This window comes from Trichosurus vulpecula, chromosome 2, assembly GCF_011100635.1.
Source record: "Trichosurus vulpecula isolate mTriVul1 chromosome 2, mTriVul1.pri, whole genome shotgun sequence".
Lineage (NCBI taxonomy): Eukaryota > Metazoa > Chordata > Mammalia > Diprotodontia > Phalangeridae > Trichosurus > Trichosurus vulpecula.
In genome coordinates, this window is record NC_050574.1 from 353414699 (window position 1) to 353439983 (window position 25285).

General features: G+C 39.4%; 1 protein-coding gene across 4 annotated transcripts in view; it reads left to right on the forward strand.

Moving 5' to 3' along the window:
* The first annotated feature begins 320 nt into the window (after nucleotides 1–320).
* CD47 (CD47 molecule) overlaps nucleotides 321–25285 on the forward strand; it is a 73991-nt gene continuing 49026 nt past the window's right edge. For 2 of the 4 annotated variants that reach the window (XM_036746064.1, XM_036746065.1), the window contains exons 1-2: nucleotides 344–568; nucleotides 11253–11600. In XM_036746064.1, the coding sequence (XP_036601959.1) occupies nucleotides 523–568; nucleotides 11253–11600 (394 nt within the window). In that variant the 5' untranslated portion in view covers nucleotides 344–522. Of the gene's footprint in view, nucleotides 569–11252; nucleotides 11601–25285 lie in introns of all 4 variants that reach the window. The other 2 variants (XM_036746063.1, XM_036746066.1) reach the window with 2 other exon arrangements.

A 25285-nucleotide genomic window follows, 5' to 3' on the forward strand; every position in this document is an offset into this window, starting at 1 on the left:
ACTTGAGCGTCTCCGCCGGCTCAGCACAGCCCCAGAAGCTGCTGCGTCTGCACCCTGCAGCCGGCTCGCAGCCCTCTCCCCGTCCTCGCCGCAGCGGCAGCAGCAGCCGCGCGCACTCCGTCCCCCCGGGGGCCAGGGAAGGCGCGAGGAGGCGGCGCGGGGCTCCGAGGAGAGGAAGCAGGGAGGGAAGGAGGTGGAGAGCAGCGGAGTACGCCGCGTCAGCAGCAACAGCCGCGGCCCGGGCTGGAGGAAGGGGGCGGGGGGCGGGAGGTGGGTGGGAGGAGGGGGGGGTGTTGCAGCGCGTGCGCGCCGCCAGGGCTCCAGCTGCGGGAGGGAAGCGGAGAGCGAGGAGCGCGCGCGCGGCGGCAGGAGCTACGGCGGAGGCAGGGGCGGCAGGGGCGGCAGGGGCAGCGCGGGGTCCTGCCGGAGACGGGCGGCGGCGTGTTTTTCCAGACACCTGAGGAGGAGGAGCAGAGGCGGGAGGCGCCGGGGAGGCTGCGGTGGTCGCGGCCGTGCGCGGAGATGTGGCCGTTGGTAGCAGCGCTGCTGCTCGGTACCGTGTGCGGCGGTAAGTGTCCCTCCGGCTCCCCGGGACCCAGCGTCCTCCCGCCCCCGCCCCGCATCTGGCCGAGCCCCCTCCCCAAGCACCTCTCCCTTTGCCGGCGGCCCCTGGGGAACTGCGCCCCGGAGGGAGGGCGGCGGGCGCCGGGTGTGTCCGCCCTGTGCTGGCCGTGGCCGTGGCCGTGGCCGTGGCCGGAGGAGGGAGCGAGGCGGGCGGGCGTCTGTGTCCTATACAAACCCCTATACACACTCGCCCCCTTCACTTTCACATCCAAAATGTGGACTTGGGAGCGACTATCTCCCCACCCCCTACTCCGCCACGTCTTAGGAGGGATCCCCTTACCCCGTTTCCCTTCTCCCCCCTTCTCCCTCTCTAGTGCAGACGCAGGTCTTAACTCCCCCTTCCACCTCCAAAATGCAGACACCCCAGAGACGTCAAAACATTCATTTCCCACTCCTCCCCCCCCAAAAAAGAATGAGATGGGGGCGGGGGTAGTTGCACCCACCCTCCTCCACTCTTCCCCCTCTTCTCCCCTCCCCTTCCCTTTCCCCCGCCCAGGTCTCTATGCTGTAGATGTATTTGGGGGAAAGAGTAGGAAAACATGGGCCTCTCTGAGCAGAGGAGTACGCATTCTGGTGAAGTGGGGAAGACCAGGTCTGTACAGTTTACCCTCTCACATGTTCTTAGTAGGGAAGAGGACATAAAGGACACAGTCAAGTTTCATTCCCCTGGCCAACCTTAGGGGAGAAACCTTTCTCTGGCAGCCTTTTTGACATATAAAGAGGCCCAGATAATCTCCCCCCAATTAACCACTTTATAAAATCATATCCTGCACTCAAGCTCGATTGCTTTATTTGGAAAATTCTTTCATAAACTACCCACATCATATGCTCCAAATATCAAAAATAATATCCAGTAGTAAAAAAACAATCAGTTGAGTGGGGATGAGGATGTGGTTCCAGACCAGCCGTTTTTTTAGACTTTCTGGACCCAAAGCTTTGAGGATTCACCACACTTTGGAAAATGTCAGGGGTTATGTCGTTCCTGTTACATTTAACATCCAAGGTCTGCTTTATTTCTTTATATTAAGCTTTTTGTAAACTCTTACTGTAATATACGTTTCTGCATTGGTTTGTGGAGATCTCAAGTAATGTGACTCTTAACTGTGTACTGCCCTTGAAGTCTTGCTGGTAATGTGTATATGACTTTATATAAGATTATGTATTTATATAAGATTCCAGTATGTATGTTTCACTTTCCTTTTCATGAGCATCCTGCAGTGTGGAGTAGTTAAGTTATCCAGAGTCCTAGTAGCCAAATACTTCATTTTAGAAATATCACAACAGATACTGGTTTTAAAGATCATCATACCTATCATAATTCCACACATTTCAAAAAGCAGTGCTTTTGAATCATCATTTAAAAGAAGGTGATTACCATGTAACATAAAGTATCAACATTTCAGACTGATTGTTAATTCGGACTTAATTCAGTCCAGTCTAGTCTTGAGTTAGTAAAAGGGTTGAATTAAAGAATATTTTTAAAAAATGGTGTTCTTCAGAGCATGTTGTTAGAAACAAGTACTATAAAACTAGCTCCCAGGTAAAGGCCCTTGTGGACCTGCTTTAATGAATGAATAAGACTCATTTTGTAATTAGTCACATTCATTCATATATATATATATATATATATATATATATATATATTTATCATATAGTTTAATAAGAGAAGATGTGGAGGAGGGGACAATCACCATGGAAAGTTTTGAGTTTTTATAGACAATGTTCCTATAAAATTTGGTTCAAATGTATAACAGACAGGACATACGTTGATTCAAAGTCCTTAACACTTCGATGTGCTTGCTTTCAGTTTCATTTCTAATGGGTAGGTAATTTTTTTTCCCATGTAGTGTTTGTAACTTTTCTACATCACTGTCTTAGATGGCAAGGCAAATTCTGATCTTAAAAATTCCTACAATCTTAGCACAATAAAGCTGCATTATACCTTGAGGCATTTCATTACAAGATACACCCTCTGATAATGAGTTGTTTTCTCTGAACAAATGTGTTTTTATTCTTCCTTATTTCTGTGCCTACCCATGATCTATTGCACTTCCTCTAAAAGGGCATCATTACTCTTGTTGTCAAGCATTTATTTAATGCAAAATTGATAAATAAACCAAACAAACCTCAAATAGATGATGACAGGTATATAAACTGCCATGTTCGGGAGTTTTCTTTGTTGTGAGCTTTTAAAATCAGGGTTGTGTATGACAAAAAATCTTTACCGTCTGGGCAAAATAGTAATTTGGTTTGTTCAGAACGAATGGCTTTTTTCCTCTCAGAAATATATTATTTTTAAGCATGAGTTGTCATTTTAAAGAAGTAAATGCCTATTTAAAGTATATTTCTGAGGATGGCCTACTGGTCTGGAGGTAGTGTTAAAGGATTATACTTCATGCTTGCCATTAGGACACTCACTCATGCTGTCAACTCTGTTTTGGCAGATGTTTTATCTTTGCCACTGAGTTGGGAATGGAGATTTGAGAGGATAGGTTATGAGAGATGGATGTTTCCCCTCCAATTGATAAGTAATCTATAGGCTACAAAATCATTCACACAGCAAAGCATCAATTCTAGTTCCTCAGTGTTAATGCTGCTACTGCAGTACTAAGACTTTATTATAAATTATTTTAGTGATAATAGCTGTAAGTGTTTCATCACTCATTGTAGTATCTTCCTTCCACTGAGATTACCTAAAGCTAAATTTTCCATATTATTTTCAGTTCATTTCTCTTGTCCTCCAGTTACATCTTAATTATGATGTGGAGTTGACTGTAAGTTTTTAAAAAGCTGTGTCAGTAGAACACAAATTCTGGCAAGCCCTACCCCTAGTGGAAAGGTTTTGAGTATGATGAGCTTGGTGATGGACTACCTGTCTTCCAAGGACCAGCCTAGTTTATTCTGAGCTTGGCCTCAGGGTGATGAATTTTTCAGCCATAGTAACTCTCTAAGACCATCTACTATGGCTAGAGGGTTGGTGATCAGACTCTGCCCATACCAGTGAAATCACAGATCTTGGAATAATGTTGTAAACATTTTTCATATTGCAATGTAATAGATATTTAACATTTCGTGTATTATTGCAGACATTTCTAATATGAGAAGAATGATGTTAGAGCTGACTAGTTTAGCAATTTTATTTTTTACAAAAAACAGGTTTATAACTATACCTGATATGTAATCCTTTAAAGTTGGCAAAGTGCTATATATTTATTATCTAACTTGAGCCTCATAATAACTTTGTAAAATAAGTAAAAAAAATTTATTCCATGTAGAGAAACATTCTATTCCCTATAATAACATGACCTGCATTTTCCTTATAGATTTATGACAAGTGGGATTTTGTTTTGGTTAAGATCTATGTTTTCATTGCCTTAGACAACTTGTGCTTATGAAATTCCCTCTACTAATCCATATGTGCAATTTCTCAACTTACAGTCTTAGGTAGGGGCTAGGAGGTGAATTAAATTAGGGACAAGTCTTGAACTCAGGTATTCCTGAGTCCAAAAAAAAAAATCTCTCTCTCCATTATTTCATGTTGTTTCTTGTAAGTGGGCTTTAGTGTTATGGAAGGAAAGAAAATGGAACTCTCTGGCTTCTGGCTACATGGTGAAATGAAAGGTAGTATGATGTAGAAGAAGAAGCATTGCACGTGGAGTTAAGGGACCTGGTTTCAAGTCCTTACTATCTCACTTAGTAACTATATGACCTTGGACAAGTCACTTAGCTTTCCTGAGCTTTGGTTTCCATATTGGTAAAATGGAGATACTTGCTTAACTCATAGAGTTGTGAGGATGTGTGTAAAATGAGGATTTATATAAGTGCAACAAAACTTATTATTAAGGTCCAATACCAGTTATGACTTGGACCTTTAGAACTCCATCAGGAATCTCAGAGATGTTGGACAAGCATACAAATTATTTGGAAAGGGGACCATTGTGCATTCTTGAACGTAGTCATGTCTTTTTTTTTTTTTTTGATGGATGTAGGGAAGAAAAGCAAAGGTTTAATCTGTGTTGGATTCTTTTTTCCATCTCAGTCATCAATCAACAAACATTTAATGTGTTCCTACTGTGTACTCATCGAATTGCAAGACACAGTGAGAGCCAGAGAACAATTAGAAGTCGTTAGCACCTAGAAACTTAGTAGTACAGATGTTGAGAATCTTGTTTTCAATATGGTACCATTTATCTTGGGTGTTGGATAAATATTGACAGCTATTTCATTCTACAATGGTGTTATTTATTGTGCCACTAACTTCTAAGTTCACAAGGTCATGAGATTTAGTGTTAAGGATTTTAATATCATATAGTCAAGCTCCCTTATATTGCTGATGAAGAAACTGAGGCCCATAGTTGGAAAATGACGCACCTAAGGCCACATAAAGAGTAAATTGCAGAGATGAGATTCTAATCCAGGTCTTCTGGTTATAAATGTGGTGCTTTTGCCATTACACCGTGATTGTCTTATGAAAAGGAGATGTCTTAGGGATCTGATGGAAACATTAATGAAAATCACCACTTATTTAAATCCAGTTTAGGTGCTTTCTGTTCTCCTGTGAAGCCTTTTTTTCTTAACATCTTCTCTCCTTTGTAAATCATTCCTCCCTTTCCCAATCTTCAGATCCTTTCTCTTTCCTCATCTGTAAAATGGGCATAATAGTAGCCCTTAGAGTTGTTGTGAGGATCAAATGAGACAATACTTCTAAAATGCTTTGCCAGCCTTAAATCACTATGTAACTACTAGCGACGATGATGATGCCCCTCTATGTCTTCATCACGTTCTATTTGTGTTACGTCTTCACTTTTGATTAGATTTATTCATCAAATTATAATTGTAAAATGTTCATTGAAGCCTGTTTGAAGAGATGCTTAGATTAAGAAAAGATCCTTATCTTCATGGAGCTTACAGTCTAATAACAGCTTTGACCCATATACAATTAAGCATAATACTGAATCATATGATGGATGAGATGTGCATCCAAAAGTGCTTTAGTAGTCGTGAGATGCAAAGAGTAATTACTGGTGGGGGCAGGGGCAGGGAATGCATCTTGAAGAAGGTGGCGTTTGAGTTAGGCTTTTTAAAGAATGAGTAGGAATTCAAAAGGTCAAAGGCATTTTAGGTGTACAGGAAACAGGAGGCATTTAAGTGTTCAAAACAAGGAGGGAATGAAAGATGTCACTCTCCACCAATCTCTATCCTGATTCCCAAGAAGACAGCAGCTAAAATTGTTAGGAGAAACCTTATTAACCTTACAATTCATCTCTGATCTGCCTTTGGCCTTCCATCTGTTTCTCTTAGGTGGGAGTTGACATTCTACCACTGGCATATCAACACAGGGCTGGTCCCCTCTAGAAAATCTTTCCATCTGCATGAATGTATTCCAAATCAGAAGTAATTAGGTGGCTATATGAGTTACTGAGCTCTGTATCACTGGCATTTGTTAAATGCTTAAATTGTCCAAAGATGTTGGGAGGGCAAAGAGAGAACTAGGGTGGAGTAGGAGTTGGGAACCTCTACGAACCCCTCCTGTACCTTTACAGTAAACATTTAACTTATAATTACAGTGCTGTGGAAGTCTGGCCTTGGGGAGCACTTGTGCTATTGAAACTACATATGGCTGAGTCATCTCTGGATTTTCAAATAGTAAAGATTTGTCCATTTGTTATACAATTTTTCTGAGATGTTTTTAATTTCAGAGCTTTGATAGAAGTAGTAGAGAAAGGCTCCTTTATCAAGGCTTACCAAAAACCCTTTTTGATTGATTACTAACAAGTGGATTTTAATCCATAAAGTTTTGAGGAGGCTAGAGCCAACAGACATCTCTGTCAATAATAATAATTATAATAGCAATGACTGTTGATATTATTACATTTGAACTTAGGGTAAGGAGTGGAAACCTATACACAAGGTCTGTCAACTGTAAACCTAACTCACTGAGTTTCCTTTGACACACCAGGATAAATTTTAGACTCTCAGTAGTAGAGAGACATTTGAGTTGTTCCTAGGGGGCATACTTGGACCCTCACTTAGGACTCAATGTGCTTATTAGTGGGCTCTAACAATTCTTTCCTAGCTCCTCTGAATATTCCTGTGTCATTCTGACATCACTGTCAGTTACATTTGTATACTTCTGCCTGATTAGGTGGTGCTGATTTTGACTGCTGCTGCCAAATCTTGAATATTCAGAAACTAGTTAAATAATTTGGTTATTATCCATGTCTCCTTTGAGTTTTTTTCCCCCATGACGTCTATCTTTTTTCTCTTTTACTGCTTCTGTATCTGAAGATGGAATAAAGGAGGCATAGGAAAGGAAAACTAAATAGGGCCCTTTGGCTACTTAATAACTCAGAGCATTGATGTAATTAATTCAGCAAACAAATTTATAAAGTGCTTACTATGTTCAAGACATATCGCTAGGCAGTGGAGAAGGCAGAAACTAAAAGTTATTAATGATGAGATTCAGGTTATTAGTGGGTGGATTATCCAAATTATTTACCCAGGTCAGTCTTGCTTTCAATTTATTGACATTTGTTCCGCTTAATTGCTTCAGTTATAACAAATTATCTGATTATAATAAATAATTCCAATATAATTAGAACTGCTTTCTCTTACCCCCTGTAAATCAGTTAAAGAAGAAACACTAGAGTATGTGGGGCTGGCACACCATTCCTCCTTTACTTATATTAGGAAAGTTAAACTTTCGAGGAACAAGTTGTACTCTTCATTTCTCCAGTATCCCAGTCACTTTCTTCTCTTTGTCTTTTCATGTACGGGGGCCATGCCTGATTGTAATTGTTTCATCCCTAGGGTCTAGCCTTGTGCCTATAGTAGGTACTTAAGGATTTTTTGAATGAATGAGCCATTGCAACCTCCCTCTCAAACTCTGTTACTCAGGGGAAGTAGCCAGGTCAGGAAAGCTGAAATTGAAGAAGGACTAGAGATGTAGAGGTCTAGGACAATTCAGAGCTGAGAAAGAGGTGAACTATGGAGGGTCAAAAGCCCCAGAACAACAACTAAACCAAAGAAGACCCTTCAAATAATTCATTGTTGAGATTCATAACTTCTATATGCATTTCCTCTTGGTTTTCCCAATATCCTGTGAGGGATTCAAGGCAGGTCTTGTCCCCATTTTTCTATAGACGAGCAAACTGAGACTCTGGTTGAATAACTTGGCCAAGGTCCAATTGTTAGCAAGTGATAAAGTTGAGAACAGAACCTAAGTCTTCAGACTCTCAGTCCTTGTTATAATTTTACAAATACTTGACTAGGAAACAAAATTCTGAATTAATAACATGTTTCAACAATCCGGCTGGCAGCTTCTGTGGGGGTATAAGATCCACCCACAGCCAGCACTCGGAAAGCTGCCAACAGCACAGGTTCTTTTGATCTGCTTAACTAAGGAAAGCAAGGTGAAGGGGTTGACAAGCTTACTTTAATTCAGCATACAGACAGCATTCACTTAGTTAAGGGGAAAAAACCAGTATCCTGAACTTCAGAACAAAATACAAACAAATTACAAATATCAACAGACAGACCCAATACAATTCATAGTTACGAACATCTAGGTTCAGCCTGGTAGCTCAGAACAAGGGCTGGCCCAGAGTCACCCGCCACAACTGCTGCAGCAAAGAGCTCCAAGGAAGAGACAGCCAACCCCTGGTTTTTATATCTCCCCCCCCCCCCCCCCCCCCCCCCCCCCCGTGAGTCACACATGCGACTCACCCACGTGACCTAGAATCATCACAAAGAGGCGGACTTAAACCCACGTGGTCTAAAAGCCTCTGCTGTCCCAGACATGTAAACTAGACCCTCTCTGGAGTTAGCCCCACCTTGGGTCCCACCTTAGTTGCCAATCCACACCCACATAGGTTTTACACCTAATAGGGGTTTGGGCCTGGGGCTTAGCACTTAGTAAGGCTCAATGAAATACACTCAATTACTCAAATGGAGCAAAAGCCAAACTATTCAAGGGCACTTGTTGAACTAAGTGCTAAGGAGCCCATTTTGCCTACCAACACATAAGGAAACTGGGAAAAAGGATTCCAAAGTGAGTAGTGAGACTAAGAATTCCAACTTAGTGTAGGTTTTAAAAAAAAAATACAAAGAGACACTCTAGACCTTGGATGTCTAACCCAAAAAGAAATCTGAATACAGATACTGTTAGCAATGGAGAAAAAAGAGAAGAACCTAGGATAAATAGTCTTATAAAAGAAAAAGTAAGCAGGGAGCATGAGACAACATAGGAGAAAATTTCTCTTTTAAACACTGAAGGCTGACCTTCGAGTGAAAGATGAGTACTGGCCAGCTCCCTCAGTCATCCTTCCCTACCTCCTCATCTGTCTGGCATTGTTGTGGTCAGTTACCCACAGTGGCAGGGGCCAATCCCATCACCTATGCCTCCTGTCCCTTCATACCTCTCTAATAAGTATTTAACTCATGTCTATAAGTACTCTCTGGTCACTAGGATAGCAGCAGGAAATAGCAGTGGGAACAAGGCTGGATTTACAGCATGAAGACTCAGGTTTGGCACCCTGTTCTGTTACTGCTTGGGTGTTCTTTGCCAGACTACTTAACCTATCTGGGCTTCAGTTTACTCCTCTGTAGAAGGCAAAGGTTAGCCAGATATGGTGTCACAGGCCTGTCATCCCTGCTGCCTCAGGAGGCTCAGGATCAACTGAGGAGCAGCTGAGCTTGGGAGTTGAACTTCAGTGGGCTAAAGCTTATTGGGTGTCTACGCTGAGTCTGCCAGCAATATGGTGAGCCCCCAGAAGGGAGCAGGTCAAACTGTGCCAGTCAGTAGTGGCTGTTGCCTCTTAGCCTGGGCAAGAATCTCTCTCTCTCTCTCTCCCCCTCTCCCTCTCCCTCTCTCCCTCTCTCCCTCTCCCCCTCTCCCTCTCCCTCTCTCCCTCTCTCCCTCTCCCTCTCCCTCTCCCCCTCTCCTCCCCCTCCGCCTCTCTCTCCTCCCCTCCCCTTCTCTTTCCCCCACTCTCCCCCTTCAAGTCCCCCCCCCCAAAAGTTCAGAGATAGGACTAGATAACCTTTAAGGTAATTTCCAGCTCTAAATCTATGATCCAGCAATTCGACAAACACTTTTTATTATACTAGCAATGAAGCAACTATATATTCTTGAGAACTGGTCTACCTTTTCAGCAAGAAAAAAGAGTACCAGATTTTAAGTCAGATGACATAACTTCAGGTTCTACCTACTGGCTACCTTAATCAATTCATTGAAGTGTTTTGGGCCTTAGTTTTTTTTATTCACCTGTAAAATTGGGATACTATTTTCCAAGGATGCTATAAGAAAAATGTGTTATATTGGTGTTAATAATTAAATTGAGGCTTTGTTTTTCACTTAACAGTTACATGTTGGTTCTTAAAATGTGATATGAGGACCCCTGTGATTCCCAGATATCCTTTCAGTAGATCTACGAGGTCAGAATTCCTCTAATAATACTAAGACTTTTAAATTTCTAATACTGTAAACATTACTCACTTAAACAAATCCCCTGTCTTTGAGGTCTAACATTTTTTTAGGAGTGTAAAGCCCTAGTTTGAAAGCAAAAAGTTTGAGAAATACTGGTCTAGACTAATGGTTTTTTAAGACATGAGGAATTTGATGGACCCCTGCTACCTCTGTTCACAATAGTCTTATAACTTGGCTAGCTAGTGGCTGATTATTATTTTCCTTCACAACTTCTATTAGAAGGAGTCAATTGGCAACCTATTAGAAGAAATCAATTGGCAACTTGTCAGAATGGAATTTTGGATACCATGTATCATCTCACTCACAAGAGCCAATGGCTCAAAGTCTTTTTTTTTTTTTTTGAATCTGTGTCTTGGAGGAAGGAATACCTGTTAACAGTGATTTTGGAAATCCATTGCTGAACAGTTTTCAGTGAAGTGTGGGGGTGGAAAATGCCATTCAGTTGTATATAACCCTTTGCATACAAAATGTCTACTGCAGTCTGTATTTAGCAGTGTGAAAAAACAGCCACATAGAATTCGGTTTTTCTTGTTAGCATTCTGAGACTTTCCAACCTAGTGGAAAGATGTGATGTGATTCATCCGATGTATTTTGTATATTAAAGTAGGATCAGCCACTTTCCTGGAAATGTAGCATAAGGGTAGAGATAAACTTCATGTCAGTTTAGCAGGTTCTATTTAGAGAAAGTGTATAGAAGTTGAGGCTGAATATAATACTTGGCCTGCTTTTCTGTTCAGAATTTGTTCATAGTGAGGACATGACACTTATGTGTCATCAGCCCACAGCAGCACACATTGCTCCATGGCTTTCAAACTCACACACTAAATATGCATGACCTAGCACAATAGTTGATTCTCTTCCGTGATTCCTACCCCACCCCACCCCACCCCAAATGTATTATGATAAACTTTCTGTTACTGGGAGAGAATGTGGAAAAACCGATGCTTTGAAACTTCAACAGTGTGTGCTGCTGTTAAAAAAAAAATTGGTTTATGCTTGTCTTGCCTCATGCTGCATTATCTCATTGCTTAGTTTTGTCAACAATTAAAACATTAATCATAAGCATTCCTCGCATATTCAGCACTATACATTGTACAGTTCTAGAAGGTAAATAAAACAGTTGCTTTTTTTTCCTTTCTAGGTTCTGCACAGCTGACATTTAATTCAACCAGATTTGTAGAAGAAACTATTTGCAATGAAACTGTCGTGCTTCCCTGCATTGTTAACAATCTAGAGATAAGGAACATTAAAGTCATGTATGTAAAATGGAAACACAGAGGAAAAGAAATTTTTACATTTGATGGATATCAAAGTAAGCACAATGCCAGTGATAATTTTAGAAGTGCAACAATTGCATTTCCGCTCTTACTAGAAGGAAATGCCTCTTTGCTAATGAAAAAGAGTGATGCTGTTCCTGGGAATTACACTTGTGAAGTTACAGAATCGAACAGAGAAGGAGAAACAACAGTGGAGCTAAAATATCACGTGGGTAAGTTGTGTAAAAGCTTCTACTTTATTCATATTGCAGCAAATCCAGCCTCGTAGAATAAGAACAAATATTGAATTTGAAATATGAATGTGAAAGAAAACTCCTTGAAATCAAAGCAGGCTATTAATAATATATGTTGATTTAATGTTTTACAACATTAAGAGTTGGGAGTCTTGCTTTATTTCCTGTTAGGCATTTCACACTGAAGTACACTCGGTGTCTGACTTTGGTTGTTTTCTTTTTCAAATGAAATTTAAATTGTGAAGATTATGTTCTTTGGACAAATGACCCTCAAACTTTTTGGTCAGAATTACTTCATCAAGGTAGAAAATCCACCTGCTTTACCTATTTCCATTTGTTACTACCAAAAAAACAAAACCCACAAAAGCTACAGTTCTCCATGGTTCCATATTCTACTTTTACTTGCCTGACCTTTTACAAATTTTGCATTTTAATGGAGGGAAAGTGGTGCCAAGGCTGCGGACTCTTAATGGAGGGTAGGATTTGAAATTAGGAACCAAATTTTGGGAAGGATAACCTTGTCAACACTCTCCGTGCTTCCCTTCTTCCTGCTTTCTCTCCACACATGCTGCCTGCATGCTAGCCTTTACAAGTGTTAACCAAGATAAGTTCTTACTTCCTATGATCCAGAGCTGAGACAGTGGCCACAGCCACACCTCATCCCCTTTTGTCGCCTCTCCCACTCTGCTAATGGTCCCTGTAGCAGTCTGCTATGATTAGTGAGTTTCTAGCAGTTAAATAATTTACTCCACAAGCATTTATTAATCACCTACTACATAATAGGCACTATGCTAAGTGCAAGGGGTAAAAAAGGAAGCAGAAGGCCCTGCCTTCGTGCCTTCTAATTCCTTTCTTTGCTATCTGGCTAACTTAATCAGGTATGTGTATATCATGATACTGCATTTTGCTTGGGGGTGGTTTCTTGTAAGATTTTTTTAAAAATTCCAAACTTAAATGTCAAATAAAATTAACATTCCCATATATGTAGCAAACAAAAAATAGGGATTGTACATGAAACTACACATCTGTTTTGTGCAGCTTGTTTTTCTTTTAAAATATGTAATAAATCTAACCACTAACTTTCAAAGCTGTCCTTCTTGTCTTTAATTCTTTCTGTTCTCTTCTGTACATTTAAAAATACTCAAATGATCTTTCCTTTTTCTATCTTAAATTTTTCTTGCCTACTTTATCTATAATCCACTCTCTCTCTGGCATGCTGTGCGCCCCCCCCCCCACCCCACGGAAAAAAATAAGAAAAAAGAGAAGGAAAACCCTTATAACACTTACACATAGTTAAGCAAAGCAAATTCACACATTAGCCATGTCAAAGAATGTATTATTCTACATTTATAGTCCATCACTTCTGTCAGGAGGTGGGGAGCATGCTTCATCAGTACTCTGCAATCATGCTTGGTCATTGCATGTCATCATTGTATTTTAGGCAAGTTTTTAGACCAGAAAGTTCCTGGGCTGAATTTTGAGAACCATTATTTTTAGACCTGGAAATTAAATTATTCTGTAACAGTAACTGTTTATTTTTATTTCTGCTGTCTATACCTCACCATACTGAATTTTATCATCTGACATGGCATATTCTAGTTAATTAGACAAGTAATGTTTGTGTGATGGGGGTGGAGGAAGGATGTGATAAGAGGCAGGCAGCAAGGAGTACCTAGAGGGATTCTTTTTTCAAAAAATCTTTTTACCATTTAGAATATGACCCTAGGCAAGTCACTTAACCCTGTTTGCCTCAGTTTCCTCATCCGTAAAATGAGCCGAAGAAGGAAATGGGCAAACCATTTTGCCAAGAAAAGCCCAAATGGGGTCATGAAGAATTGGACATGATAAAATGACTGAACAACAACAACAATATACCCCAGGAGCTAAAATCCATAAGCCAACTACATTTTAATGGAAATTACTTTAATAACTAAATCTGATATTGAATTATTTGGCCTAGAGTTTAGGGAGTTGGATGTGGAAGGGAGAAAGATGTTGAGAAGAGGGTCACTTCAGGGAATGTAGACTTGGGTATGGATAAGGCAGTGCAGTTGTAGGGATGTCTTTTGAGAACCTGTGAGAAGGGTGAGGTCACTGCTCGTGGAGGTGGAATTGTAGATGGGAAGTAGAAGGGGACCAAAGGCTGAATTCAGTTTTGTCTAGGATTCAAGGCAAAGTCAGAGTAGTTCACATTAATAAACATTTCCAAAAAGATTTCTCACAGCTCTTTGAGGTAGGTGATGTGCTGAATTTTGGGGCAGAAAAGAGGGTGTTATTATACACCTCTCCTATACCCCCCCCATATGTATATATTTATAGTTATAGAATTTTATATAATCTGTGTGATTTATACTATGACTTAAATATACAAATATATATGTGCACATACTTCACATTAATTTTCAAGAATTAGAATTCATTAAACTTTTAACAATGTAATATTTCTTTGATTTATGAATGAACTGTGAAATGCTATTTTAACAGCTCTCGTAATTTGAGAGGAAGTTTAAAAGATCTAGATAAAAATGGATAACTTCAATTTTTTATTTTTTGGAGGGGGGAAGGCAGGGCAATGGGGTTAAGTGACTTGCCCAAGGTCACACAGCTAGCATGTCAAGCGTCTGAGGCCAGATTTGAACTCAGGTCCTTCTGACTCCAGGGCTGGTGCTCTACTCACTGTGCCACCTAGCTGTCCTGACTTCACTTTTTCTAACTTACTAGCTGAATATGTAGTAGTAACATTTATATGCCTTAAGATTTATATACCTTAAGATTTATAAAACCTTTCAATAACTTGGTTAAGTAGATGTTATAAGTTTTGTTAGGCACATAATACAAAAGAGGAAACAAGGCTGAAAATGGTGAAACACTTTTCCATAGTCATATAACTAGTCAGTTACTCAAAGCACTGAACTCAGATCTTCTGACTGCAAGATTATTGTTTTTGGGTCCCCTCCCTTCCATTTTGCTGAAATATCATGGTGTAGCAGAAGGAGTATTGGAATTGGGTTCAAATGATTTCTCTTTGGTTCTTTTTCCTCATTTGTAAAATAAAGAGGTTGCCCTAAATTATTTCTGAAATCCACTGGATTTGTATTCTCCTTCAATTTAAGATCTTAAGGTAACTAACTTCATGAAAAAATACAGCTTTTTGCTTTTAAATATGTAGTAGGATGGTATCTCACTTAGAAGAATGGAACACTTATTTGATGGAGCAGTAGTCCCAATTGTGGGCTTTGGGGATACTATACATAGCGTTCTTCCATCTTGCTATAATTGAAGGTACAAATGAGAGTAGAAGTTTATGATTAAGAGAATCACAGCTGTTTAACTTGTGAATAATAGAGTTTGTAGTTTTATTTTATTTGGATAACATATATGGAAAAATTCCATGAAATGTGGAAAACATACATTATGTTTAGTTATTTTTATTGTTATGTTAGTGTAGTGACTAAATGGAACTTATATGGTGAATTGTTTTTCTCTGAAATAGAAATATTTGGAAAGCTAAAAAAATCTAAAGTAGCTTTTAAAAATTTGTTTTTATATTATTTTCTTTCATTAAAGATATACCTTCTGGATAATAATTATTATTTATGATGACTGAAGTAATATGAAGTGCCTTCTGAATCATCAAAGACTAAATTATGTTGAATATAATTTTTAAGATGTATATTTTTCTTGTATTCTCATTGTTTGAAATTGGTGATCTATTTGAACATTCTCAATAAGAATATTTAATCAGGTAAACCCATAACCTCACCTATTCTGGATAAAATTTATGTGAATGAATGAATGAATGAAACATTTATTGAGCATTTATGTGCAAAGCTTTGTAGGTGCTGGAGATACAGAAAGAAAAGTAAGAAAATCCCTGTTTTCAAAGAGATCACATCGTAATAGGTGAGATAACACATATGGAAGTTTTCAGCTACAAGGCAGATAGAAATGTCCCATGGTCCTTAGGGTACAGTGGCAAAACAGATGGTAATGCCTCTTCTTTAATGTCATATTTTATATGATAAAATCATATCAGTTCTTTTATTGAACCATTTAACAGAGCCAGAGACTCTGGTGAAAAGAATTTTTTTTCCTGGGGCTTCAGTAGATGTGGCAGTGCCTACAGTTGCCAGGCTGCATTCTTCACAGAGGTTATATCCCAGGATAATGTCTGAGAGTACTACACTGGAAGCATTGCTCTTCTCAAGGCTCTTGAATTCATGGTCCTCGGCTGTCTCCGTCAGGGTCTGAGGGGAAATGGTAGTCAAAGTGGCTGTAGTAGTTTGAATTGCCTCATATGTGTTGCTTCCTGACTCTCTCATGATGCATTACTGCTTCAGCCGGACCAGCTTGCTTGTCCTGTGTGCCACAGTTGGTTGGGGATGGCTAGCTCCCTTTTTACAGGTATCATCCCTCATAGTGGCCATTAGGGCTGTGCTAGAAGCAGGACCTGCAATCTGAATTGTGCTTCTACTCCCAGCGTTCCTGTTCTTATCTTCCTGTTGGTGGCAGTTGGTTAGCCATTGTTAGTGGTGGTAAGGAGAGAGGTGTGCTTTTTTGCCACGACGATTTCTCTCAATTAATGATGGCTTCCAGGGTTTGGCTGGAGGGAGACATTGCCATTCCCAAGGCGCTTATTCAGAATCCTGGGCTATTTCCATCAGAGTCTGAGGGGTGATAGTGGTTAAAGATGTGGTAGATAATTATTACGCCAAATCATATTGATGCCTAGGCAGAGAAATGATTTATAAAACCTCTCATCCATGGCCTCTACTCTTCAAAGCCAACCCTCTGCCCTTCTTATTGTAATTTTTTTCTTAACATCTAGTCCCCATTTATCAGAAATAGAGAGATAGTGGTAGTCATATTTACACATATCCTGAATTGGAGTGAGATCTTGGTGTTGGGATACACAGGCCCTCCGCAGGGTCAGGAATCAATTTGACATGTAAGTGCCTACTGTATGCAAAACACCATGCTGGGTACAAAGGACATGTGAAGAAAAGAAGACATATTCTTTTCAGGAGAGTCCCTTCAAGAAGTTTATGGTAAACTTTGAGATAACATTCTATAATACGGAATATAAACATATAAGAGCAATACAATGTGCTTGTTATAGTAGTGAGGTAGGAGAGATCATGACTTCTGGCTGGGGGTCAGGAGTGGAGAAGACAGTAAGGGAGGGTTTTTTTTGGCATGCCAATTGGGGTTAAATGACTTGCCCAAGGTCACACAGCTAGTACAGGTGTCAAGTGTTTGAGACCGAATTTGAACTCAAGTCCTCCTGACTCCAGGGCTGGTGCTCTACTCACTGTGCCACCTAGCTGCCCCTAAGGGAGGTTTTATAGAGGAGATGGCAGTTGGAGTGTTTTATAGAAGGCAAATGATGTTCTTTGAATCGTCTCAAGTGTGGTTTTGCTAGAACATACAGTCATGAAGAAAAGTATGGTGAAACAGGGAAAGGTGGTTTGGAGCCAGATTGTAGAAGTCCTTCAGAAGTTTGGTTTTGTTGGTGGTAATGGTGACAATCATAGAAGGTTTTTAAGTAGTATAGTTGTGTGGTAAGATTTATATGTGAGAAATACTAATTCTGAATATAGGATGGGATATAAGGCCTAGAAATGCCTTCCACAGAGTAGGTGCTTAATAAATGTTGAATTGTGGGAAGAGAGATGAAGGTCAGCAGATTCGTGCAAGTATTTGAGGTGACAGGTAATAAGGATTTGGACAAGGGTAGTGACAGTATTAGTTAAAAGGAACAAATGGATGCTAGAGACTTTTAGAGAACTGATATGATTATATGGAGGCCTTGGGGGGATGGGTAAGAGTCAAAGATGACCCTGTGGTATCTGGAGCAGAAATCCTTTCTCAGAGTCACAGTATCTCAGCATTGGTAAGAACCTTAAAGGCCGTCTAGTTCAGCCAATTCCTGAAAAGGAAAACACCCCACGTTTGGACAGCCAGCCCTCATTCGGACATCTCAAGGGGAGATAGCCACTGATTTCCAAGACAGTTCATCCTACTTTTGGACATTATTTGGGAAATCTCCCTTAATCTGTCTTTCTCAATAAAGAGGGAAATCAAGAAATGGACAAGTTTTGTTGGAAAAATAAGTCAGCTCTCGACATCCTAAACTGAGGTGTGTATCCCAGCCAGTCAGGTCACAAAGGGCTAATTATGCTTAAAAAATCATATTTTTATATCAGGTTCAGGCTTGAGTCTTGATCAAGATTATTGGCAAGGATACTCAAAGAGGACACGTGTCACCTTTTTGTCTCCTCTGGCCCCTTGGATCTTGGCAATAGTGGTGATGGTCTAGTTCTAGGAAGAAGCACAGATGGTGATTTATCTTTGTCTGGTCACCAATATCAGGCTTTTTTCTCTGACCTTATTATGTAACTTAGGATGGAATGGTTAGCTGAATTACCAGATTTTTATAGTTTTTTTCTAGCAAGAATCAGTAAAAGTTACTGTCCTGAACCAATCAACTTTTAGCATCATAGAGCATAGTCATCCTAGGAAAATTCTGCAGAATTTTTTAGTGAGATATTAGATGAGGGTTTTTACTTGCACATTTGTTACAGATAAGCCAGTCATCTTATAAAGGTATTAGTTTAGTAGGTTCCAGAATTATAGTCACTCACAGTTAAGGCACACCTTATATTAAGTACTACTACCTGCTTGGTGTTGGTAGGGAGGATGAGTCTTATCTGGACTAAATAGAAGATAAAAGCACTAAAAAAGAGCAGTTCCAAGAAGTGACTGGGTGGATTTCTTCTACAAATAAGGGTATGCTGACTCATGAAACAATCTCTCAAAATGCAATTTTATCTTCAAAAATTTTTGTTATTTTTATTTTTACGTAGCCATCATTTTAATAAAGCAAGGGCCTTATTGAGGTGAACTGTCTCTTGCAACAAAAGAAAGGAAGGAATAGAGAAAGAGAGAAAGAAAGGAAGGAAGAAAAAAGGAAAGAAAGAGAGAAAAACTAAAGAAAACATTACCCAAGTCTGACAGGCTATACAGTGTTCTACACCATAGTCTTCTGCCTCTGTAAAAAAAGGGAGGGAGGTACTGGGATATCACATTTTCTCATATCTTCTTTGGTGATAAGCTTGGTTATCCAAAAATGTATATCCAAAAATAATGACCACGCCATTTGGACTCCTGCACAGTAGCAGAGGGAGGTATCCTGTAGGCAAATGGAGATGAAGATCTGGAGCTCTGGAAAGAAATCATAGCTAGAGATAGACATTTTGGAGTCGTCCACAAAAAAGTGATAGCTGCAGTCATAGAGTGGAAGAGATTGCTGCGAGAGAGGATAGAGTAACGACAGTCTTGGGGAATCCCTACCTATTTGGTATAAGAGAGAGAAGAGGAGACATAAAGATTGGTTGAAGAGATAGGAGACTGACTGAATTGTTCTTACATGTGAGCAGCCGGGCAGCCCTTGGAAGAACTTGCTGTTTGAGAGTTGTGGAGTTCTGTTGATGCTACTGAGTCTTGTCCGACTCTTTGTGACCCCATGGACCACAGCCAGGCCCCCCAATCTTGATGTCTCTCCAGGTTCATGTTGGTTGTTTCCATGATATTATCTATCCATTTCATCCTCTGCCATCCCCTTTTTCTTTTGCCTTCAGTCTTTCCCAGTATCAGGGTCTTTTCCAATGAGTCTGGGCTTCTCATTGTGTGGCCACAGTATTTAAGCTTTAGCTTCAGTATTTATCCTTCTAGTGATTAGCCTGAATTAATTTCTTTTGAATTATCGTATTGATTTATAAGTATTGACTGACCTCCTTGTTGTCCAGAGGACTCTTAAAAGTGTTTTCTAGTACCAAAATTTGAAAGCATCGATTCTGCAGTGTTCAGCATTCTTTTTAATCCAACTCTCACAGCCATACATTGCTACTGGAAAAACCATAACTTTACTGTATGGATCTTGTCGCTAAGATGGTGTCTCTGCTTTTTAGTCTGCTGTCCAGATTTGCCATAGTTTTCCTTTCAAGGAGCAAGCATCTTTTATTTTCATGGCTAGAGTTGCCGTTTGTACTGCTCTTGGAGCCCAATAGTATAAAATCTGATATTGCTTCCATTTCTTCTCCCTCTATTTGCCAGGAAATGATGGGGCCAGTTGCCAGCATCTTGATTTTTTTGATCTTAAGTTTCAAGCCAGCTTTTATACTTTGCTATTTCACCCTCATAAAGTAGCTTCCTAATTCCTCCTAACTTTCTGCCAGCAAAATGGTATCTGTATATCTGAGATTGTTGATATTTCTTCCAGCAATCTTAATTCTAGCTTTTGATTTATCCAGCCTGTCATTTCACATGATGTACTCTGTATGTAAGTTAAATAAGGTGACAATACACAGCCTTGTTGTACTCCTTTTCCAATCTTAAAACATTCAATTGTGCTATGTTCAGGTCTAACTGTTGCTTCTTGGCCCACGTGCAGGTTCATCAGGAGACAAGTAGGATGATTTGATTTCTCCCATATCTTTGAAGACTTGCCACAATTTGTTGTTATCCACCCAAAGGCTTTAGTGTGGTCAGTGAAGCAGAAATAGATGTTTTTTCTGGAACTCCATTGCTTTCTCCATAATCTAGGAAATGTTGGCAATTTGGTCTCAAGTTACTCTGCCTTTTTGAAACCCAGCCTCCCCTTTTGGTAATTCTCAGTTCACATATTGCTGAAGCCTTGCTTGCAGAATCTTAAACATAACTTTGCTGGCATGTGAAATGACCACAATTGTTCAGTAATTTGAACATTTCTTGACATTGCCCTAGTTTAGGATTGGGACATGATCTTTTCTAACCCAGTGGCCGCTGTTTTCCAAATTTGCTGGCATATTGAGATTTGACAGCATCATCTTTTGGGTTTCAAATAGCCCAGCTGGAATTCCATCACCTTCACTAGCCTTATATTATCAATGGCCCATTTAACTTCATTCTCCAGGATGTCTGGCTCTATATCAGTAACCGCATCATCGTGGTTATTTGCATTATTAAGATATTTCTTGTATGGTTCTTTTGTTTATTATTGCCACCTCTTAGTCTCTTGTGCTTCTGTTAAATCCCTATCATTTTTGTCTTTTATCATGCCCATTTTTGCATGAAACTTTTTCCTTGGTATCTCAGATTTTCTTGAAAAGATCTGGTGTTTTTCCTATTCTTTAGTTTTGCAGAGTTTAACATCTCTCAAAAGGATTGGGCTGTTCTTACTGGAGGAAAGGAGCAGGATAGTCAGGTGCCTAGTCTTTTCTCTGTCCTGTTTCCCCAGGACACAGTTTAACCTTCCGTGCAGGCTGGTTCTCCAGTGTGTAATGGAAATTTTACTGGAATTGATGACCCTGAGTTTACATTATTGTTGTTATGACATCGTGCAAGGTATTTAGTCCCTGTGGGTCTTATTTTCCCCATCTCTAAAATGAGGGAGTTAGACTAGTGATCTCTAAACTTCTTTTAGCTCTGTTTATCAACCTGTCAAGGCTGGTAAAACAAAGTGATTACCTTCTCCCCTTCCATTTCCCCCAATATTATGACAATTGTACCCTTCTTTTAGATCGAATCATCAGCTTTAGTCATGCCTGTAAGGTTGGTATCCTGGGGTTGTTGGGAGATAGAGTTCAGGGTTAGAGGTTATGGGATGAACTGTGAAGGGGCAGAAAAGATAGAAAATAAGAATCTTAACTAGAACATGGTTTATTTGTGTAATAGACAAGCTTGGGAATGGAAAAAAATTACTGATTCAACATTTACTTTGTGTAGTAATCTGTCCCAAAATAACATTTTCATACTATGATCCTTATTTTCTGAACTCCTTAAAATGTACCTAATGCTTTAAGTTGCTTCTTTGTCTAGAATTATAGAATCTTAAAAGTAATCCTAGACATCATTTAGTTCAACCTTCCATGCAGTTCTACCTCCCTAACAGATGTTCACCTAGCTGCCACTGAAATAATTTCTTTAATGAGGAACTCATTACTTAATGGAGTATCACATTGTTTTATTGAACAGATATAATTTTTGTCTTATTTCATTTACATTGCCTTTATTTCTAATATAACCCTACCCCTGGCCCTACCCAGTGATTAAACCCTGTGATGAAGATTTTTTTTAAAAGAAGAAAAAAATCAGTCTGATAAAACCAACCAATACTTTGACCTTGTCTAACAAAATATACAATATTCCACACACATAGTCTACCACCTCTGCAAAGATGGAGGGGAGGTATATTTTCTCATCTCTTCTCCAGGGCCAAGCTTATTCAGTATAATTAAATAGCACTTAGTTTGGTTTATTGTTCTTTCTGTTTACATATGTAACACCAGTTTCAGTAGCCAAGATGACAATGGAATCTTGGACAGTAACATGTTCTGTTGTGTTCTGAGCAGACTAAAAGCTTAACAGTTTTCCCAGAATGACAGTTTTGTCATTATGTGTGTATTATTTGCCTGGTGCACAGATAAAATTGCCAGAAAGTATATCTTTATTCCAAGCTGGCCCATATATAACTTTAACCATTTATTCTTAGCTTTATCTTCTAGAAATGTGGTATGTAGAATAACTCTTTCATTTTCCACTTGCTAGCCATTCCCAGATTGCTTTCTTTTAAGTCTTTTTCTTGAAATTAGACATCAATAATTTATTCAGTCAGTTCTTCATATAATGAATTCCAGACTTTTTACCATGTTAGTCAGCATCTCCTGGAAACACCATAGTTTTGTTAAATACCTCATAAAGTATAATATTCTTTTTCTTTCTCTTTTGTTTTCTTTTTATCCCAAATTCTCCCTCTCCACTCCTTCCTCAACCATTGAGAAAGCAAGAAATACAATACCTATTATACATTTGAAGTCACATAAAACACTTTTCTGCATTAGCCATGTTCCAGGAAAAAAAGATATTTTCAATCTATATTCTAAGCCCATCAGTTCTCTTTTTGAAGGTGGATAGCATTGTACATCATGAGTCTTTGGAGTTTTGGTGGATCATTTTATTGATCATAATTACCAGGTCTTTCACAGTTAATTATCTTTACAATTTCACTGTTATTTGGTAGATTGTTCTCCTGGTTCTGCGCACTTCATTTTGCATTAGTTCATATAAGTCTTCCCAGGTTTTTCTGAATCCATCCCCTCATCGTTTTCTACAACACAATCCATATACCATAACTTTCCATTCTTTCTGCAGTTGATGGGCATCCCTTCAGTTTCCAATTCTTTGCCACCACAAAAAGAGCTGCTATAAATATTTTTGTACATACCTGTCCTTTTCCTTTTCTTTGATCTCCTTGGGATATAGATCTATTAGCAGTATTTCTGGTTCAAAGGATATGTGCAGTTTTATAGCCCTTTGGGCATAGTTCCAAATTATTCTCCAGAATGTTTGGACCAGTTCATAGCTCATAGTGCATTAGAGTACCTATTTTCCCATAATCCCCTTCAGCATTTGTCATTTTCATTTTCCGTCATTTTAGCCAATCTGATGGCTATGAGGTGGTACCTCAGAATTGTTTTGATTTCCTTTTTCTAATTATTAATGAAAGCAGCTAGGTGGTTCAGTATATAAAATGATGGACCTGGAGTCAGGAAGGTCCGAGTTCAAATCTGGCTTCAGGCAATTACTAGCTAAGATGATCCTGAGTAAATTACTTAACCTGTCTTTGCCTCTGTTTGGAGAAGAACATGACAAATCACTCTAGAATCCTTGCCAAGAAAAACCCATGGACAGTATTGGTGTTCTATGGTACACAGGGTTATGATGAGTTGGACGCAACTGAAAAACAACAAAATAATTAATAGTTTGGAGCATTTTTTCATATAACTATTGGTAGCATTGATTTCTTCCTCAGAAAAAGCACCTGTTAATAGCCTTTGACCATTTATCAGTTGGGGAATGGCTCCTATTTTAATAAATTTGGCTCACTTCCCTATGTATTTGAGAAATGAGGCCTTTATCAGAGAGATTTGCTGCAAATAGAATATTCTAACTAAACACAGTATTCCAGGCATAGTGTGAGCAGTACAAAGTAATGGATCCTCACCTCTTTTTGTAAGTACTTGAGAGATCTACGATTTCATTTATCTGGGCATTCCCCCCAATGAAGCACATCACAACTCTATCATGCTTGCCTATCATAGCTGTTTGACTCCTGTCCATGCCCTCAAATAATTCCTCCTTTGGAGGTCTATTCTATGTGCTAGGGGCTTTTCTTTCTAAAGAATTTCTAAGAATATCAATACTTCTGCAAAGTTTTTGTTGGTTCACCCTCACTGCTTGACCAGTCCACCTTTTCCTTCTGTCATGCATCTCTGGAGAAGGAAGTGTGGCACAGAGGATAGAAGGCTAACCTTGGAGTAAGGGTTCAGGTCCTGCCTTGAATACTACCAGTGTAACCATGGTCAACTTCTGCAAACCCCAGGCAGTTCTCTAAGATGATCTATCAGGTGTAGATGGGTTGCTATTTGTGTTGTTGGAAGGAATTTCCACATCTGGAGTTCCTACACTGATAAAAACCAATGTTTGGACCGAATGGCAATGACAAAAAAATCCATCTCTCTGGATAACATCTCTTGGTGCCACTTCTCCAGCATGTCTCTGTATTGATGATATGTTGCAACCTATTTCTGTCTACCATGCACCTCTCCATTGCCCTTTGGATAATCCTTCATATTAAATTTTTTTGGAGGCTGATATTCCAGACATACAGTACGACTGGATTCATATTGTTAAAAAGATAGATGCTGTGCTTCTAGCATAATATCACTAGTTTTGAGTTCGCTCTTTTGTCAGCCTTTAGCTGAAAGATTTGGTTCCCTGGGCTTATGTTCCACTTCATCCCTTAAGGATTTTCATGTTGAAGTGCTGTCAAGTCAGATTGTCCCTTATCCTATACAAAAACAAATGATTTTTTGAACCTGACTACATGACTTTATATTTATTTATATTGTATTTTATTTAGTTGGTTTCATGCCATTTTTCTAGTCTACCCAGATCTCTTTCAATCCACACTCTGTCATTCAGCCCAACCTACTTCATACTGTCTGCAGATTTAATAAGCACAGTTTCAGTGTGTTGTTCCTAGTTATAAAAATCCAATAGAAGAAAATATATATATCAAACAAGACAGGTCCAAGGGCAGAACTCTGTCAGGACATCAGAGACCTTCCCCAAGGTTGACATTAATCCAGTGTAGGTCTTGACAAATTTGCTTCAAATCTATGTGGCTTACTGAAACTTTAGGTGTGAAATATATTCAATAAGTTACCCTTAAATATGCTTTTAAATGATCAAACATATTTTGATCTCTTCTTTCCCCTCCCATCTCTATAAATTTGTTGGGGGGAGCAAGGGGCTGCTAGGTTGTTCTGCAGTCTTTCAACATACTGGAATTTCCTCTCCCTGGGGTAGATTTCCCTTCCTTCCCCAAAGTACAAAACATAGTAACTAGCAGTTCTGGTGAACCAGAAGGTCTAGAGGATGAAGGATGGTTAGAATTGGATGAGGAAGTAGTACCTGTTTTAAAGGTATTTAGGTTTTTTGGTGGGGAGAGTATTTTTTGAAGAGAGATGAAGATGTTAAATAGAGTAAAATGTGACTTGAAATGGGCCTCAGTGGAATGATAACATAGTAAGAATTCATCCAAGCCCCCAGACACAACTTTT